This window comes from Psammomys obesus, unplaced genomic scaffold, assembly GCF_907164565.1.
Source record: "Psammomys obesus unplaced genomic scaffold, mPsaObe1.curated_primary_1811, whole genome shotgun sequence".
In the NCBI taxonomy this organism is placed as follows: Eukaryota; Metazoa; Chordata; class Mammalia; order Rodentia; family Muridae; genus Psammomys; species Psammomys obesus.
The window spans coordinates 22,670,787-22,690,968 of record NW_026596040.1 but is presented as its reverse complement, the minus strand read 5'-3'; the positions used below and the strand labels follow the sequence as shown (position 1 = coordinate 22,690,968).

The following is a 20,182-nucleotide window of genomic DNA, read 5'->3' as shown; positions in this document are numbered from 1 at the left end:
ATATATATATATATATATATATGTTTATGATTGACAAAAAGAACAATGTCTGGTTGGGTTTTTTGTTTTGTTTTTCTGCACATGTTTTGTCAAGAAAGGGTGTGGCACAGCTCCATCACAGTCCACCTAGGATCATTTGCAGTACACAACAGAGGGACTATATTACTTGAATTCCTCCCTGCTGAACTGTATCAGCCGGGAGACGGACAGTGAGGCCAGGGTGCAGCTGCCTATCCACTCAAGAGTACTTGAACTCAGGGAGCAATGATGTTGATCTTCATGGTACTGGGAGCCAGAGCAGTGATCTGCATTCTGTTATAGTCAATGGAGTACGTGCTGGTCCCACCAGACAGCACTGTTAGCATAGAGGTCTGAGGATGTTGGCATCACACATAATGATGGGACTGAAGTTAAGCTCATAGGTGCCATAGTATTCCACAGCCAAAAAGGAAAGTTAGTTGAACTCCTGGGGGCAGCAGGATTGGTCCTTATCAATAGTGATGACTGATGCAGCAGCTCCTAACTCTTCTGGTAGGAGAAGGATACAGCAGCAGGTATATCTTCCTGGAAGCCCGGGGCAGCATGACACAGCTCTTTGACATTACGATTAAGTTTCCACTTGGCTATGGTAAAGCTTGCTCAGAAGCTTCATGAGTAGTCTGTAAGGTCTTATCCAATAGGATGGTATAGAGGAGAACAGTCCCTAAAGATGGGCACAGTGTGGGTGGCTCTGTCTCCAGAGTCCATGATGCGGGTGGTACTATCCGTCATACAGACAGCACAGCCTTGGTGGCTATGTGCATGGCTTGGTGTTGATGGTCTTGAATATGATCTGGGTCATTTTTTTTTTTTATTAGCATGGTGTTCAGAGAGCCTTGGTAAGCAGCACCAAGCACTCCTCCAGGGCCACACTTGGCTCATTGTAGAAGGTGTGGTATCATCTGTCGTCCACATTGGTGACAATATCAAACTCCATGGGTACCTCAGTGTCAGGATGCTTCTCTTGCTGTAGGACTTGTCCACATAGGAGACCTGGCCAGTGCTCATCATCACACCCAGTATGTTGGACAACCCACCATGGAAGCAGGAGACAGACTTGGAAGCATCCTCACCTGTGAAGCCAGCTTTGTTGGAGCCAATGCAGCATTATCTGCCTCCATGGCAAATGGTGACAGGTGGGGACCTGGTGGTGGAGGAGCTGAGAGGCCTGTGCTTGCCAGGTGAATATGGGTACTATGGAGTGTCTTCCCTTGTAAGCAAGGGATTCTTTTCAGCATCTTGGGTATGAAGCACCAACAGCAAATGACCCACATATGTTTGTATAGGTAATTACCTACAATGCCTGGTCCTACCAACCCTGACTCCTGGCCTTTGTCAGATTTGCCCTGGGATTTTGTATTAGGTTACACAGGGAGGAGACAGACAAAATGCTGGCCTCCCATAATTCTCATTTAATAATGCTTGAGATGTGCCCCCCCAACCCCAGAGCAGGGCCTGACACGTTACCTCACACAGGAACAAAATTTGTGTTTTTAGTGCACTGGGAATCAAATGTAGAGTCTCAATGAATGCTGGGTGCACTCTGCAACTGAGCTATGCGCCCAGCCCTGACAAGCTTTGTTTTCTAGTCTTTGTATCTACCTTAAGCCATATTTGTATGAACATCTAGTCTTTTGTGTATTAACCTTATAAATTGTATGAACCTGTATTTTTTTAAGTCGTAATAACTGCTAGTGTGTAAAAGATTTGTCCAGTAAATAACTTAATGAGTGAATAATGCCTGAGGTAAACTTTGTAAAGGTTTTAGTCTAAGAGGTCTTACTGATACGGTAGAAAATGGGAATGAGACGTTTGATGATGTAAACTTGCTTAGGAAATACGAAGTTGCTCAAGTAGAATTTAGCACTCTGGTTCCCTTAGCATAGTTCTGCCAGGCAGATAGGATGGCCCATGTTAACAGCTGCCTGGGAAAAGCAGTGCTGGTCCATCTTGGTATAACCATGACAGTATTTTACAATTGTAAATTTCCCCTATTTGTCCACTGTTGTAATTTCTGGCTCTGTGAGATGTGGTAAATGACTCAAAGCATAACTTGGAGCCAGGAAACTGTACAGGTTGACAGGGATTTCTGTTCAGAGCTGGTTCCCCTTTGCACATTAGCCAGAAGCGGTCATGTCCTAATACTAAAAGAGCCTTTCCTTTATTAATCTCTATGAGGTACAGAGACTTCTCGTGGGAAGGCATATTAGTTCTACATTACCTCACCCTTTATGCTGCTCCTGAAGCTTAGAAATGTAGTCTGTTCTAAGACTAGACTCGAGGCAATCCTTCTAGGGACTTTGACTGGACTACACATTAAACTGGCGCAAACGGGATTGATAGAAAAACCAAGCTGGGCATGGTGGTGCACACCTTTAATTCCAGCACTTGAGGGGCAGAAGTAGGCAGATCTCTTTGAGTTCATGGCCAGCCTGGTCTACAAAGTGAGTCCAGAACAGCCAGGGCTGTTACACAGAGAAACCCTGTCTCAAACAAAAAAAAAAACAAACAAAAAAAAAACAAAAAAAAAACAAAAAACCAAACAAGAAAAGAAAAAAAAGAAAAGAAACTGTTGTATACATAAATAAATACAAGAGTCCTCAAAATTGGTGCTTAGATCACATCCAGTTCTACAGAACAGGGCTACAGAACAGGTCTAGAAAATGAAAACAAGGAGAAAACTGATGAGTAAAGTTCTTGTAGACATTGTCTGGGACGTCATTTGATACATAAGACAACTTGGCCAGTGTTGCTCTCTTTTCAACTTACATATTATAAAAGGAAAAAGTCAGCCTCTTGACTACTATTGCAGTTCCCCAAATAATAATCGGTTCCATATATACCAAGAATATTTTGAGGAGTCATATCCTAATCTTAGACCTCCAGTCATTTTCAGGTGGGACCCTCAAGAGTAAGACACCACACAGGCATTTATCAATGGAGCCGTCCCCCTTTGGTCCCTGCCATCTCCACCAGATCTAAACACTTGGACAAAGGTGAAACTTGGAGAGGGTATAAAGTGTGCTGGGAGCAGCAAATAATCACTTTAAAAAAAAAAAATTGATGACTATTTTATGTGCATGTTTTCTCTCCGTGTCAGTCTGCACCGTGCGCATGCCTGGTACCTACACAGGCCAAGAGAGTGTTAGATCCCCTGGAACTGGAGTTAAGAATGGCTGTAAACCACCATGTGGGCACACTTAAAAAGTACTGTTTACTTGGGGGCTGGGACATGGCTCAGTGGTTAAGAGCACTCTGGCTGCTCTTCCAGAGAACCCAGGATTTATTCCCAGCACCCTCTGCACTCAAAAAGAGTCTTTTGCAAGGCATTATATTACTGTTCCACTAGGTGGATATTGTAAATTTAAGGAGCAGTGAAATTCTACAATAGAGTTTGCTGCCTCCCTCCCCCGCCTTCATTTTTATAAGATTGACAGATGGAAACAATGAGAAAAGAACCATGTGTATTTAGAGTTATGAGCTATTCTTGACAGGGAACTAGGACGAACTAATTTTAGGAGTTCTATTGTCAAAAAGGTGTTCTGATCTTTCCATATATTTATGCAGGTAGATCAATGTTGGGTTCTTTTATTGGTCTGTGGTTTTTGCATACTTAAATTGTGAGTTCAGAATGAGATGAAGCCATAATAGCAAAAAAAAAAAAAAAAAAAAAAAAAAACTCAGAAAAGGGACAAGGGAGCTGGTACAGTGGAGTAGAACTCAGGCTTGGTAGACATAGACGTTGAACACAGCTCTGGTACCTGTGATTTTTCGAATCCAGTCATTCCACGTTTATAAAATTGTTGTAATATGTGGTACTGTGAGAAGTACGTGAAACTCCAGTAAGCTCTCCCATTATGTTGCTTAAATTATCACAATGTTTTGCAGTTTTATGGTTGCCTAAGGAAAAGGGAAGACTGGTTGAGTGATTTATTTAAATGAAATAATTGTTAGCTAACCTTCCCTGACCTGTGTGGCTTGGGTCCTGGAACTCTGGCTAGGGATGGTAAGAGAATGAGAAGGGACTCACATACCAATACATACACACACAGTGAAACTGGGATTTTGTGGGGTTCTCTAATGCTGCCACTCCCGCTAGAACCTGTGGGTACTTATTAGGTACAGCACAGGCAGTGGGGAAATTAGCTAGTCTCAAAGAAGGCCGGTTGCTAGTATTTGCACATGCACACCAGTCTTCCATAGACGTTCAGACTCTGGAGAAAAGTTACCAGTTTTCCATGGGGCAATTAATTGGTCTTGGAGCAGGCCATACCCATATAAAATACATATTCTCTTTGAACTTCACTCACTCAGGCTTCCCCACTGCTACACTGAATGCCTCAGGGTTTCTTTTGCTGTGATGAAGCACATGACCAAAAGTAAGTTTAGGAGGAAAGGATTTATTTTTCTTACATTTCCATATCACCATTCATTATCAAAGGAGGTCAGGGTGGGAACCTAGAGGCAGGAACTACTGCAGATGCCGTGGAGGAGTACTTCTCACTGGCTTCATCAGTCTGCTTTCTTACAGAATCCAGGACCACCAGGCCAGGGGTATTTCCACCCAGGATGGACTGTCCCTCCCCCATTAATCACTAATTAAGAAAGTGCCCATATATGCATGGATGCATTCCATCCTGATATTATTATTTTTTTTAATTATTTTCATTTTTATGTGCGTTGGTGTTTTACATGCATGTATATGTGTGAGGGTGTCAGACCTTGGAGTTACAGATAGTTAAACCTGGGTCCTCTGGAAGAGCAGTCTGTGCTCTTAACCACTGAGCCATCTTTCCAGCCCCCATCCTGATAATATTAATAGGGGAAGTAAACAACTCAAAATAACTTCAGGAAGTCCCTGAAACTGACCAGATTCACTGTGGTATCACAACTGCCTGTAGCTCCAATTTAGGAAATCCATTGCTTTATCCTGGCTTCCAAGGACACTGCACACACATAGACATTAACAAATATTTCAAATGACCCTAGTGTTTTTTGACACATTGAGGGTTCGTTCCTGAGTTCATTCTTGAGTCTCATTTCATTGCTTTGCAATTGTTTGGTCCATGTGATACAGTGAAAGTGACACTTTGGGGTTCTGGACCAACCCTTAAATAGCTTTGCCAATACTATCCTGTCCATCTATGGCTCCCTTATGCAAGTGGGACTATCCTGGACATTTGTGGATAAATTAAAACATGATTACTTTAGTTGTGGAATGGCTCATTATATAGCAGCAGATAGCTGATATGTTTTCCTCACCACATTCCCAGGCTTGGCCAATTAGTTTGCATTTCTATACCACCTAATTGTGTGGTTTTGTTTGTTTGCTTTTCCTCATAGTAGCAATAAACTGGTAAAGTTATAAGAGTTCGTGGGGACAGCCAAACATTGGGTGAAGCAGGGGAACCCCATAAAAGAGGAAGAAGGATTCTAGGAGCCAGGAGGGTGGAGAACATGGCCCACAGAATCAGCTAAGCAGGCCTCCAGAGACTGAAACAATCATGGAGCCTGTATGGGTCTCAGATAGGTCCTCTACATAGACGTTATGGTTGCGTAGCTTGGTGTTCTTGTGGGACTCCTTAACAGTGGGAGGGGGATACCCCTTCTATGGGGTTGCCTCATCCAGCCTTGATATGAAGGTTTGTGTCTATTCTTATTGTAATTTGTTATACTATGTTCTGTTGATCTCCCTGGGAGGGCTAGTCTTTTCTTTTTTTCTTCCTTTTTTTTTTTAAGGGAAACAGAGGAGTGAACGAGGAGAAGGGGGTGAGAGATGGGAGGAGTGGAAGTAGGGAAACTGGTAAGGGTGTAATGTGTGTAAAGAATAAAAGTTAGTTAAAAAAAGAACTAATGGGGAAAGCACATCTCTAGATTCAACATTCACAAAAGACCCAAGTGTTACAAGGTAGAGAACCAGAATGAATTTTAAAGTCAATGTAATTGAAAAATAAAGCTCTTAAGTAGTTAGCACATAAGAGAACCTGACACAAAATGATAAGTAAAGCTTGTTTGGAATAAGGAATAGGGGCTGAAGAGATGGTTCGGTGGTGTTATCTAAATAAGCACGTGGCTACATAAAAATAAAGGGGAGACTGCAGAAGGCAGGTGTGAAGTGTAGAAACTGGAAGAAAACAAACAAAAACCAAAATTTCAGGAGCAAGCACAAATGCGCTTGTTTCAGCGCTTGCTAGTGCATCCAGTCACGCGGGTCACCAGCTTGGTCAGCAATTTGAGAGACTGTCAAACCCAAAGGGTTTCCCCCTTCATTATCTCACGTGTCATCACAACCTAGAAAAATAGGGCGTAGATTATTCTGTCCCCCGCAAACAGACACAGAGAAGGCACATCAGCAAAACTAGTAACTGGCTGGACTCCCTTCTTTGTATGCTGGGTCCTGATGTTGAGATCCAAAGACGCGCACACCTGCGCCTGAGCAGAATGAGCCAGCCAATGAAAAACCCGCATCCAAGGAGGAGGGACAGGGACGCTGCCAATGACCGAGCTCTCCCTGAGACAGATGTAGCTAATGGAGACCTCGTACTGCAGAGGGACGGTTGCTCGACCAATGAAAGGCTGGAACCAGCCAAGCTGCAAGGCCGGACCGCCCAGTGGGGCGCCGGGGCGGGGCGCGCAGCCGAGCGCCAACGGCGAGCAGCCGCTCTGCAGCGTGCTAGCCGGTCGCCACCCGCCATGGCCCGCGCTGCCCCGCTGCTCGCCGTGCTGGCCTCAGTCCTCACCGCCGCCGCTGCAGGCGGAGACGCCCCGCCCGGAAAAATTGGTGCGGGAAGGATGTGGTGGGGTGATCACTGAGGAGGACGGGCGGGAAAAGGGTTACTCTGACCCGGGGCAGGGGAGGGCTGCTCCGGAGAGGAGCTGGGTGCAGGAGAGGCTAGGGGCTTGTTGGGCGCGGAAGAAGCATGCATAGGGGAAGGAGCGGTTTGGGGGAGGATGGCGTGGACGCGAGGAGAGGGCCACCCGGGAAGGAGAAGGCCTGGATAGGAATAACCACTGACAGCCAGCCAGCTACCCGCAAGGCGCATGGTCACTGAATATTTGCTTCTTGAGAAGCTTGTGGGTGACAAGACAGGGGCTGGGCAGTGGCGTTCCCAGGGGTCTGCTGAGGCCCTGTGCGTCCTAGCAACGTTGACTGGTTCCTGAAGGAAGAGAGGCCCTTCGTTAGGATGAGAAAGTTCTGTCTGGAGGGCGCTTGGTAGGTTCTGCGGGCTTTAAAGAGGCTTCCTAGGAGTAACAGCTAACCAAAACTTCCGGTCTGTAGAGGCCGTTCTTTCCACAGGATAAAACAATGGATTGCAGGGAGTGGATTTGCTGAGTGACAGAATGGTCAACTTTTTTTTCCTCTCAGGCAAGCTAGACAAGCACTCTGCTGCACAGCTCCACAGCCCAGTTTGAAGAACTCTTTTTTAACGACTCGTTTTTCTTCAGTATTATTTGTGTGGTTTTCCCCAACATTTCATTCTGGAGTTCTTCGAGCATGCGGCAAAGTTGAAAGAATTTTACAGGCTCATCCACGTGCCCACCCACCCCCACCCCCACTCCGCTCTGCCATTTTCGACTAACACCACTTACATTTTAGTGCATTTCAAAATGAATTGCAGGCGCCAGGACACACCACTAAATACACCATTGTGTAGTTGTCACTAGTTCCATGTTTGCTCACAACTTCTTGTTCTTTCTTTTGTTTTCACTCTGCATGACTCAGAATTCTCAAAGCTCCTTGCATACGAATTCCTATAGCCAGAAAATGCTGAGCTCCTGATTGTGGGCGGACAGGGTAATAATTCCTTTGTGCTGCCTCATGAACCCCAGTTGACAGGAGTGCCTTGGGACTGCTGGGACAGCATGGGCTTGCCTGGGCTAGTACAATACTAAAGCTTAGTTCTGTAAGAAAACTCCCAGCAGGCCACAGAGGGTTAAGTCTGACCAGAACATACTGGACATTGATTTGTGACTGAGAGTCCACTGAAGAGAGAATCTTGTGGGGTAAGGTATTAAGACAAGGCCTAATCGCGGTTGACCTCTAGGCAGACCTGTGAGGATAGTGATGAGTTAGGCAGGGAGGGAGGGACCAGGGATGCGCATCTTTTTCCTAGGGAATCCTCCAGCAGAACCACCTGGTGTTTACGTAGCTTGCAGCCGGCTTTCTTCCAGCTTGTCCCCAGACACACCTCACCAGGTCTTCCCGATGACAAGCTGCCCTTTAACAACCCTGAATGCCTTCAGCCCCTTGGTGATTTGGACTGGCCCTAGAAAGGGCTCTAGCAGGATCCTATCTCCATACTTCTGAGTGGTCCTAGGACCCTATAGAGTTCCTGATGCCCTTCCTGCTCAAGCAGTTCTTTTTGCTTTCACCAGCATGTAGATTTTTCTCTAGGTCCTGCTGAAATGCTTTCTCTATGTGAAGCCTGTGTCTATTGCTTCCTTCTCGGGAGTCCATGAAAGCCTGATGTCCTGCTTGGTTATGGATTGTTCTAGCTGACTGTACACGAGTCTTTGCCCTTTGGCTGCTTAGGCTTCTGGGAACCAAAACCCTCTTTGGTACATCTTTGAGCCTTGGTGCATCTAATAGGACAAAGCAGTGTCTGTTATGTTATGTTCCATAAGCCTGTTCACAATGACATGACCTCTGGGGAGTAGGAGTTGGATGGCACCTCTAGACCTTGAAATGTCCATTTCTTTGGAGAAAATGGGTAATTTGGGACTCTCCAGAGAAAGAGAAGGGAAGAGAGCGGGGTGGTTAAGAAAAAGTTAAGGGTGTTCGTGGAAGTGACTCATTCTTAAGTACCAAATCTTTACCTTCTTGCCTGGCTGGATGGGAATACTGGGCTGTCAGTGAGAGGAAAGCAGTGTTTCAGATACAGGGCAGACAGGAGAGCAGGTAAGACAGTAGCCCAACTCGAGGGTTTCAGGGCTGTTTTTTTGACTACTATCTGTCTAGCCGGTGGTGCCCAGCAGCATCAGGTGGTAGGCTGGACTTTGACCAACGACTGTCACAGTTTGCTGTAAAGGTCCAGAAAGTAAACATTGTCCTATTGACCGTAAGTGAAAGAAAGGGTGTGACTTTGTTGACAGAGATCAACAGCTGAGAGACTCAGTTGAGCCCAGGAGTTCAAGGCTAGCCTAAGCAGCATGGTAAGACTGTACCTCACAAACAAACAAACAAACAAAAGCCTGCTGGGTATGGTAGGTCATGCATTTAATCTGCACTGGGTAGGCAGAGGCAGGCAAATCTCTATGAGTTTAAGGCCGGCCTGATCTACATAGGGAGACCTTTTCTGAAAAAAAGGGGGGGGGGGGGGGGGTTGGAAGACCTATGCTTGTAAAACTGACAAAACAAGCCTGTATTATGGGCTGTAGTTTGTTGATCCTGAATTAAGGAATGCTTTCCAGCCCACCAACAGAAGTGCTTGGTCAGTAACTGCACCAGTTAATCCTGAAATAAGCAAAGTGGAGGGGATGGGGATTTTATAAAAATCTAAATGTATCTGTTTTGTTTTGTTTTTTAAGCATTGATTGATGGGGCCGGATGAAGTGGCGCACGCCTGTTATCCCAGCACTCGGGGAGGCAGAGGCAGGTGGATCTCTGTGAGTTCGAGACCAGCCTGATCTACAAAGCAAGTCCTAGACAGCCACGGCTACACAGGGAAACCCTGTCTCAAAACAAAACAAAACACTAATTGATATATGCGTGCCATGGCACTGGGACAACTTGCAGAAGTTAGTTCTTTCTTTGCACTCTGTAGGTTCCAGGGATCAAACTGTGGTCGGTGGGCTTGGTAGCAGGAGCCTCTACATGGAACCATTTAATTGGCCCAGTTTATTCATCCTCCCCCACCTTGTTTTGTTTATTTGTTTTAGAAAGGGTTTCTCTGTGTAGCCCTGGCTGTCCTGGAACTTCCTCTATAGACCAGGCTGGCCTTGAACTCAGAAATCCATCTGCCCCTGCCTCCCAGTGCTGGAATTAAAGGCTTGTGCTATCATGCCCGGCATTCTGAAATTTGAGATTCTTTCCTTTCCTTCTGCTGCTAGGTAGGGTCTTCCTTTGTCTGATGAGGATGACAGTAGGTACAGTTGAGGGGGGCCACCTTTGATTGTTAGGCTCAGACTGAATTTCCCCCTTTGAAATTCCATAAGGCTACTTAGTGCAAGTTCCAGGAGCCTCCACTCTGCACAAGGTAGTGCAAAAGTAACCAGTCTCTCTCTCTTACTGTGCCGTCTCTCTTTCCCTGCCTTGTTTCTGACTTGCTGACAGCTGTTATTGGAGCTGGGATTGGGGGCTCCGCCGTGGCCCATTTCCTTCAGCAACACTTTGGACCCCGGGCACAAATTGTTGTCTACGAGAAAGGGACTGTGGGTGGCCGCCTGGCCACTATCTCCGTCAACAAGCAGAACTACGAGAGCGGGGCAGCCTCCTTCCACTCTCTGAGCCTCCACATGCAGGACTTCGTCAAGCTGCTGGGTGAGTGGCCAGTACTGGGGCTCCGGTGCCTCAGGCCCTTCCTTCCCAGACTCCCCCAGACCCTTAAGGTCAGATAGTCATTTAGCTCAATCTCCTCATTTTACAGATGGAGCAGCTGAGACCAGAGAGGGGAAAGAACTTGCCTGAGGTACACAGTGAGTTAGTTGCAGAGCCGGGATTAGAACTCAGGTTTGACTCCCAGGCTAGTCTTTCCCTTTCAGCTTACTGCCTCTTAATTACTGCAATCATATCAGCATCCACATCTTGTTGCCCACCAGGTACCTGGTACTCTGCTAGGTGGTATGTGGACATAACCTCAAACGCTACTAGCCTTCAGGGTGAGAGATAGATCTCCCTCTAAAGAGACTGGAGGGGCTGGAGAGATGGTTCAACGGTTAAGAGCATTGTTTGTTCTTCCAGAGGACCCAGGTTCGATTCCCAGCCCCCACATGGTAGCTCACAACTGTCTGTAACTCCAGTTCCAAGGGATCTGATACCTTCACACCAAAGCATATAAAATAAAATTAAATAAATTAAAAAAAATAAAATAAAGAGATTGGAGCTCAAACCATTAACACACTTCAGCCAAGACAACACTTGGCTGATAAAGTTGGCACTCAAAGCCAGTGTCATCTAAACTCTAAATACACGTGCTGGTCGCTGAAGAAGTCCCAGTTCTCAGAAGTGGTCCTGCAGGATCACGCCTTGTAGATATGCAAAGTGCGTACCTGCAGACTCACCTGCTACACAGCAGGGTCGGCTAGAAGGTAAAAATGTCCTCCCAGCCCACCTTCTTACTTGGTGTGAAACAATGCCATGTAAGTACATAGCATCCTGTCCAGGATTAAGGGTGCTGTTAAGGAGCAGGATAATGTATATGTTATGTCAGGGTTGGGGAAGGGGACGAAATCATGGCCATATACCTACATATCCATGATTGGAGTGTTCTTTGAGGTTTGGGGTGCTAGAAGGAGCTCAGGTGAGTTCAGGGCCCCATGTCAAAGCCAGCCTGGGCCCATCAGCCTTTAGACATTCTAGAACGGTAGCATTCCCCTCACTTTTGACTGAGCAAATCACTGTTGAAAGAAGTACAAAATGGTACATTGTTTTCATTTTCATTTTCTTACTCACTTGGAAGAGCAAACATTTTTTTTTGCAGTGTATTCATTAGCATTCTACTTATAGACAAGTAGCACAAAGGAACAAAATAGACAGTTACAGTCATTTGCATCAGGAAGGCCCCAATGCAAAACTCAAAGCACTGCTTGGGCCTCCTGGGGGCCATGAAGGGGAGCTGAGGGGCTGCTGGTCTCCGCAGGGCTGAGACAGCGGCGCGAGGTGGTGGGCAGGAGCGCCATCTTCGGCGGGGAGCACTTCGTGCTGGAGGAGACGGACTGGTACCTGCTGAATCTCTTCCGCCTCTGGTGGTACTACGGCATCAGCTTCCTGAGGCTGCAGATGTGGGTGGAGGAAGTCATGGAGAAGTTCATGAGGTAGGGCCGGGTGGAGCTGCAGAACCGTGGAGCGCCTCCTACGGTGGAGCTGTAGGAGGCCAGGGAAGATCTGAGGAAGGAACTGATCAGTTGGAAAGTATGAAAGAGGAGTGAGGGTCAGTGCAGGGATCCTGCACGATCCACCGCAGGCTCAGAGCCAGCCTCCGCCCGAGGAGTGTGTGGGACAGGGCCCCTGGCCTTCTCACACTAATCTTTATTATTTCCTCCCACTGAAGGACTGAAGCATGTGCAGCGAACTCAGTCACTTGCAGAGGCTGAAGTGTGGTGTGCCTAAGTGAGGTCCCTGGGTGGAAGAGAACAAGGAGGTGGGGTGGCCTAGGCCATCTGAGGGAGGCAGCCAGCTGCAGCACACTGTAGCCAGCCACAAGGAATCGTGTCATGAGATCTTCCAGCTTTTCAGTTTATCTCCAGCTGATTCTGTGAGCCAAATGAAGCACTCGTGTAGGCTCTATGCAGCCTCGGGCTCACTCAGTGGCAGCTTGCTCTCCCTACTTTCTCCCTCTAGAGGAGTGGTTCTCGACGTTCCTCATGCCTTGACCCTTTAATACAGTTCCTCGTGTTGTGGCAACCCCAACCACAAAATTATTTTCCGTGTTACTGCAATTTTGCCGCTGTTAGGAATTGTAGTGTCAATATCTAGTTTGCGGGATATCTGATAATTGGATGTGAAAAGGTCGTCCAACACGCAAAGGGGTCATGACCTACACGTTGAGAAACACTGCTCTTTACTCTTCCTCTTGAGTGCCGGCTCCTCCCTATCACGTCTAGATGCAGAGGATAAGTGGCCTGTGCCTCTCTGTACTCACATGTCAAACAACCACCACTCTAGGAAGCAGTAGGCCCCTGCTTCCCGGAGCCCAGAGCGGAGGCTGCCCCTCAGGCCCCATCCCCTAGCTGCTGTACTTCCCTCCCCTCCTTCTCTCTTTCTTTTTAAACTAACTTATTCTTTGAGAATTTTATATAATGCATCCTGGTCCCAGCCTCCTCTCCTCCCTCTCTTAATCTCCTTCCCCCACCGCACACCAAGTTCTCATCTGACTTGCATGTCTTTTGTTTTGTTTTCGTGTATGCTTTACGGTCCACTGGGTTTAACCAGGGCTGTTCATCTGGGCATTGGTGTGGAGCTGTTCTCTGGAGCGTGGGAAACTTGCCAGTAAAGACAGTGACTTCCTCTTCTCCAGCAGCCCCGACTCCTTTAGCTTCCTTGGGTGGGTTGGGATCCCTTGAGCTGCTCCTCCCCACCCACGACTGAATGTTTATAGGGCTCTACTTTGAGCAGACTCTAAGCAGGCAACTGTATTTACTGTGTTTGTGAGTGCCACAGCCATGTTGTGCCCTTAGACTATTTCATAACCCTACTCCCCACCACTCAGCTTTTTTTTTTTTTTTTTTTTTTTTTTTTTTTTTTTTTTTTTTTTTTTTAACCTTTCTACCTTTGCTGACATAAAGTCTTGCTATGAAGTCCAGACTGGCCTCAAACTCGCAATATTCCTGTGTCACCCTTCTAAGTCCTGGGATTGCATTGCTTCTGTCACACACACACACACACAGTCACACTCAGCCCCCTCTTTTCTTCCATACACTTTTCTCTCTTGTCAGTTTGAAGTAGCCCTGCCATGCCCACTGTTTCCTATTGGGGAAGCAAATTTTACCTGTCTCCTTCTGGTCCCACCCTCTCGACATTGCCATCTAGTGGCCCAGTTGAAAACCAACCCCAGAAAAGGCAGCCATTCAAAATAAAAACATTCAAAAAAGCTAGTCCAGAACTGTATCCGCAGGTAAAATAGTTCCCACCTGTGCTAGTTCCTGGGCTGAAATGAATGGAAAGGGGATGAGACAGGAGCTCTGAGCAAGTGAGAGCCCTGCCCGATCAAGCCAGAGGGAAGTAGTAGTGGTGTGAGACTATTGTCATCAGCCCCAGCGTGGTCCTTGAAGCCAGGACAAATTAGAAGCTAGGGGAAAAAAATCCACTCGTGTCCCGAGACACATCAGCACCTGGGGCAGGAAGTGTGGTATAATTGGCATCCAGCAGACCCACAGTAGGAAGCCAGGCCCTGTGGGATCCTGGATTATCTGCCTTTATCTCTGTGCTGTCTCTGGGTGCCTGTGCCGAGGTACAGATGAGCCCACTATAGCCACAGAACAGGCCAAAGGGATGGGAGTAGCAGGCCCCACGGGACTTCGTGATGGGTGGTCAGCCCAAGCCTTTCTGCCACAGACCCCAGTCCCGTGTGTCTCTTAGGATCTACAAATACCAGGCTCATGGCTATGCCTTCTCGGGCGTGGAAGAACTGCTCTACTCCCTGGGGGAGGCCACCTTTGTCAACATGACCCAGCGCTCAGTGGCCGAGTCCCTGCTTCAGGTGGGCGTCACACAGCGCTTCATTGACGATGTTGTCTCTGCTGTCCTGCGGGCCAGCTATGGCCAGTCGGCATCCATGCCCGCCTTTGCTGGTGAGTCCAGCCCTCAGCCTGCCTGTCCTCCCTGCCCCGTTGCTCAAAACAGCCTGGGCCCTATGAAAGCCTTATGGCTTTATGCCTAGGCCCCCATTCTTTTTCTTTTATTTTAAAATCACATTGTATTTTGTTTGTTGTCTGTGCTCATGGCTGGGAGGAGTCTTGTCCTGCCAGGAAGACCCAAAATCTTTCCTCCCTTTCCCAGGAGCCATGTCACTAGCTGGGGCTCAGGGCAACCTGTGGTCTGTGGAAGGGGGCAACAAGCTGGTTTGTTCCGGTTTGCTGAAGCTGGCCAAGGCCACCGTAATCCATGCCACAGTGACTTCTGTGACCCTGCACACGACAGGTAAGTTATGCCCATCCCATTCCTAGCCAGCCCTCCTTTCTCTTCTGAACCTCAACCCTAGTTGTCCCTGCTAGGAAATAGTTCTCAGAAAATCAGTAGAAGGTCCACCAACACTAGAGGGCACTGTCGTGGTTCAGATGTCAGAGCGAGGAAGCTTCCTTCCACGTATAAACTATTCCTTTGACCACTGAGAGTCTGAGTGACATCCTTACCTCAGCCAGTCAGCCGAAGAGCCAGAGCAAGGGCTTCTCCCTCCTAACACACAGACCAGTGAGTGCCTGACCAGCAGTGATGTTAATATGGGAAGAAGGGACTGCCCGGCTGCTCCTGACACCAGCCTCTCAGTGCTGGTGCCAGTGCCCCCAGTGCTGGGTCCCAAATGGAAGATCAGTGGGTAGAAACCAAGGAATAAGTGGACACTTATGTTCTCTCTCTTGCCAGAAGGGAAAGCCCTGTACCAAGTGGGGTATGAGAGTGACAAGGGCAACAGCTCTGACTTCTACGACATCGTGGTCATTGCCACACCCCTGCACCTGGACAACAGCAGCCACAATATCACCTTTGAAGGCTTCACTCCACCCATTGATGACATTCAGGGCTCTTTCCAGCCCACTGTGGTCTCCCTGGTCCATGGCTACCTCAACTCTTCCTTCTTTGGTTTCCCTGACCCTAAGCTTTTCCCCTTTGCCAACATACTCACCACGGACTTCCCCAGCTTCTTCTGCACTCTGGACAACATCTGCCCTGTAAACATCTCAGCCAGCTTCCGGCGGAAGCAGCCCCAGGAGGCAGCAGTTTGGCGAGTGCAGTCCCCAAAGCCCCTCTTCCGGACCGAGCTGAAGACCCTCTTCCGTTCCTATTACTCAGTCCAGACAGCGGAGTGGCAGGCCCACCCCCTCTACGGCTCCCGCCGCAACCTCCCAAAGTTTGCGCTTCATGACCAGCTCTTCTACCTCAATGCCTTAGAGTGGGCAGCCAGCTCCGTGGAGGTGATGGCTGTAGCTGCTAAGAATGTGGCCTTGTTGGCTTACAACCGCTGGTACCAGGACCTGGACAAGGTTGACCAGAAGGACTTAATCCATAAGGTCAAGACTGAACTGTGAGGGCTCCAGGGAGAGCCCAGGAACTCAGTCCCACACTGAAGATGGAGCCCACCCCAGCAGCACAGAACTGAGTAGGCCACATGCATGGGCTGCAACGCTGTATCTGTATTGGTACTAAGCAGGTTCCCCTGTGTGGGTCCAGGTGACCTACTGTCTGCCGATCTAAGGATCCTCCTAGAGGCTGCCTTTTTGTTTTGTTTTCTTTTTCTAAGGAAGAGATTAAGAAAAGGGAAGCAAATCCAAGTCAATGTTTGGGTTTTTTTGTTTTCGGGGGGGGGGGGGCTATTTTATTTGTTACTGTTTTTCAAGAAGAAATAAAAATTCATCCTCCAAGCCACTTCTGACTTTGTTTTCTCACTAAAAGCCAAGATGACCATGAGAAAGAACATAAAGCAAAGAACTCAGTTTTCTTTCATTCCTCTCTTCCATTACCAACTCCCCAAGATGCACAGCCTGCAGTGAAACATTTACAACCAGCTAGTAAAAGCAGAAGGCAAGGTCAGAAAATGTAGGCGTTTGGATGGGCTGTTTGGAGCCGGTTCTAGTTCAGAAGTTCCTTAGAGACCATCACCTCCCAACAGTACTGAGTGTGACTGATCCGACCTGAGGGAGAGGTGTTTACCCAGACATTGCCATCAGTAGAGCCCTGGTCTGCCTGTCAATCAGTAGAAACATGGAGACATGCTGGGCTGTAGGAAGAAAGGAAGCTTTTGACATCCCCTGGAGGGATTGGCCATTCTCTTTCTGGAAGGGTGCAGGAGTCACGTGATGGATCTGTCTTGCAAAGGAGACAAGTCCTCGGATGGTAGAGAGTGGTCCTACCTTACCCCCCAAACTTTCCCCTAGCTGGAGAAAGGGAGGTGTGGGATGGAGTTCTTCGGAGCTTAACCTGGTGCATTCTCTGGCACCAGCTTCAGAGTGAACAAGTTACACTTTGCTTTCTCAGTCACCTATGGAGATCAGTAGGCTGGGGCTGGAGGTGCAGTTTGGTAGCAGTATGCTGACCTAGCATTTGAGTCCTTGGCTTCCACTCCCCAAACCACCAAATAAACAGATAAAATAAATCTCCAGGATTATGGGCAAAGCTCAGTGGAGGGCTTATGTTTGGATGTGTGAAGCCCCTCGTTCAAGTCTCAGCACCCACACCCCCACCCACACCCAAAATGAGTTTTTAACAGTGGAATGAAACTTGTCTTCATTCCTTTAGACCTGTGCCTTTCTGCAGAGGGAGCACGCGGGGGAGCAGTGTGAGCCACCACACAAACACTCACACACACAGATACAGACACACAAACACACACCTCTCAGACTTGTTAGGTTGGGCTTTAAGAAAGATGCTTGGGTGCACACTGGCCACCAGAGGATCCTAGCACAGAAGCTTGCCCAACAGACAGGACTGAGAGTCCTCTGGCTGCTTCCATTTGCAGGGAAGATGAGAGAGAACGTAACTTGTCTGAGGTCTCAGCGAAGTTTTATAGAATAACCCAGATCTGGAGCTTCGCCTTAATTGAGTTCAGTGTGAGAGCAAAAGCCCCTTCCATGCAGTGAGGCTCATTGTCTAACAGGTGATAGCTATGGCACAAGGAATCTGCATGGGATAGGTGTTACAGAACCCGTGAGACTGGCATGCCAGTAAGACAAATTTTGGTTGAAAGAGATGAAAACTTTGAACAGTGAAGACATTACTGCTTAAAACGATTTGAGGCCATGTGCGAAGTGCAGATCCCTGTTCTTATAGCCAAAGACTGCTGTCAGCAGGTCCCCCTAGTGGGACACAGCCACTGAGCCAAATTTTTAACATAGGCCATATAGACCAAACCTGCAGGGAAGGGTTTGGTTGCTTCCAAGTGCTGATTGGTTGGGCTTTAGTTACCTAACCAATGGGGGGAGGGACACAGAGTAAACTGATTTTCTTAGGATAACAGGTTCTGATAATATGATCCCTGGAGTAGCGGCCTTATCCAAATGTCAGGGCTGTGGAAGGACCTATGCACCTCTCTGTCCCCAAGTTCCAGTGATGTCCAAGTGTGTGATGGTGTCTTTCAGTAGACTTTGAAATGAAGATGGCACAGGCTGTCGTTGTATGCCAGAAGACCAAAGACAATGCAAAACATGCTCTGCTAACCACCCCTCCCTTGAGTCCCTAAGGAGGGTGTGGCTCAGACCCTAGGGCAGGCCCTCCGCTGGGCTGGACCTCCATGCTAAGGCTGAGCTGGCTATACCCTTCGGAGCCTTCCTTTGCCTGAGAAGGCAGGCCTAAACAGCCCCCCAGTCCAGAGCCACACACAGTGAATACCCTGAGGTCTGCTTACCTTCAAGTTCAACTCATGGTCTTAGTAATTGCAGGACAGATTGGGGAACACAGTAATTGCAGGACAGAAAGGGGAACACAGAACAGCTGAAAGCTTTGTCTCAGGGCCCACCTAAGCCTTCTCAGGCCAGAACCAACATTCCCACCCCAGGCCCAGAGAAGCCTGAGAATCTGACCAGCAAACAGAAAAGGCATCACCCTGACCATCCATGGTCCTCAGTGCAGTATAATGAGTGCTTAAAGCCCTGCACCTAGGCTAACAATGTAGCTCAGCCAATAGAGTCCTTGCTGAGGATGCACAGAGCCTTGAGTCACGGTCATCTCTGCCTGTAATCCCAGCATTCGGGAGGTGAGGCAGGAGGATCAGAAGTTCAAGGCCACCCTTGCCTACATAGTGGATTAAGACACTTGCTGCCAAGCCTGAAGACTTCAGTTCAATCCCAGGACCCACAGGGTGGAAGGAAAAGCTATCCCGTGAGTTTACTACTGCATGCGGTATGCATTCATGCACGCGTCCTCAGTCCCCTCTCTAAATGTTTAAAAAAACAAAACAAAACAAAACACTGTTTTTAAAAAGAGGTTGTACCTTTAAGTCACAGGATTTCAAAGACTAGAAAAGAGCTTGAAGGTGGTAAAATTTCATCCGCCCATTTTACAGATGAGGACCCAGCAACAGGGAAAGCCACATCCTTGTATATCAAACATACACCAGGCATCTAAGAGGCTAACACTCCCTCTCTAAGGATGGCCGCTTCTCACCAAGAAGAGGGTTTCCATCCTACCATCACCACGGTGCTCTCTCAGCACTCCTGCAGTTCAGCTTCTCCCATGGTGACTTTAAGGGAAGCTCTGGAAGTTGTTGTGCCCATTACATAGGCCTCTAACCCAGAGAGCACGGGGCTTGGGGGGTAGACACCTCAGTTGTAAAGCACATCCTTAGCATGTATGATACCTTGGGCTTGGGGATACACACTGACCCAGAGAGCATCTGTGGGAGCCTTAGAGACGAGCAACCCCTGCAGAAGTGGCTGCTAAAGGGATCGGCATGAGCTGGCACGTGGAGTATATTTTCCATGTGTCTGGAACCAGGCCAGAACTTCCCAGGGTAATTTTAACCAGTATACACTCTACAACAATACCAAAAAAGGTAAGTTACTTTCCAGCCCAGACAGGCACATACCTAACCATTGGCTTTTCATGAATTACACAATTAAAACATTCCACACTGAAGCTGTTATATGCACAAGATCTCAAACAGCCAAGTGAAGTGTTCCTACAGGGAGCTAGTGACCCTTTCCCGGAGGGTAACTCCAAAGTGGGAGCTCACCCACAGAAAATAGTCCAAGCCCCTCAGCTGTCCTGGGGGCAGGCAGGGTATTTTTAGAGCCCAGGACAGCTGATCAGGGATTTGCTGTGGGGTTAGAAGGCCCAAGAGGCAAGATTCAATTACAAAGGGGGAAGAGTTAGCATCAGGGGTCAAAAACCAGTGCCAGCTTTAGAATAATTCTTTGCATACTGCCAATGTTGGTCAGTAGAATGCCTTGATGTGACCCAGTGGTTCTCACAGTCCCCGTCATGTCACAGATGGCAGCATGAGCATCCATAGGAACCACAATGGTAGAAAGTAAAGGAAACCACTGCATTCAAGTGAAGAAATAGCAAGGCCCCTAAGTCAGTGCCCCTGAGTGTTGGGCCAGTGGTCTGTGTGAACAAGCTTCCCATGCGGCTAATTCACACTGACATTTTGAGGATGGCAAATACTGGTACCTACCCCAGCACTAAAGGTAAGCAGCCAGATTAAAAAACAAAAACAAAACTATCCAGTTTGCTTTGCATCTCTTGAGTGTTCAAAGCCACAGTTTCTCTTCTGATGGGGGAGGGGAGAATAGATAGATAGATAGATAGATAGATAGATAGATAGATAGATAGATA

General features: G+C 47.8%; 1 protein-coding gene across 1 annotated transcript; it reads left to right on the top strand.

Moving 5' to 3' along the window:
- Window positions 1-6,682: 6,682 nt before the first annotated feature.
- Pcyox1l (prenylcysteine oxidase 1 like) lies at window positions 6,683-15,979 on the top strand. Its single transcript, XM_055622788.1, has 6 exons — window positions 6,683-6,820; window positions 10,313-10,519; window positions 11,838-12,012; window positions 14,276-14,487; window positions 14,696-14,836; window positions 15,278-15,979. The coding sequence occupies exons 1-6, from the start codon at window positions 6,733-6,735 to the stop codon at window positions 15,937-15,939; spliced, it is 1,485 nt and encodes a 494-aa protein (XP_055478763.1). The 5' UTR covers window positions 6,683-6,732; the 3' UTR covers window positions 15,940-15,979.
- Window positions 15,980-20,182: the final 4,203 nt, after the last annotated feature.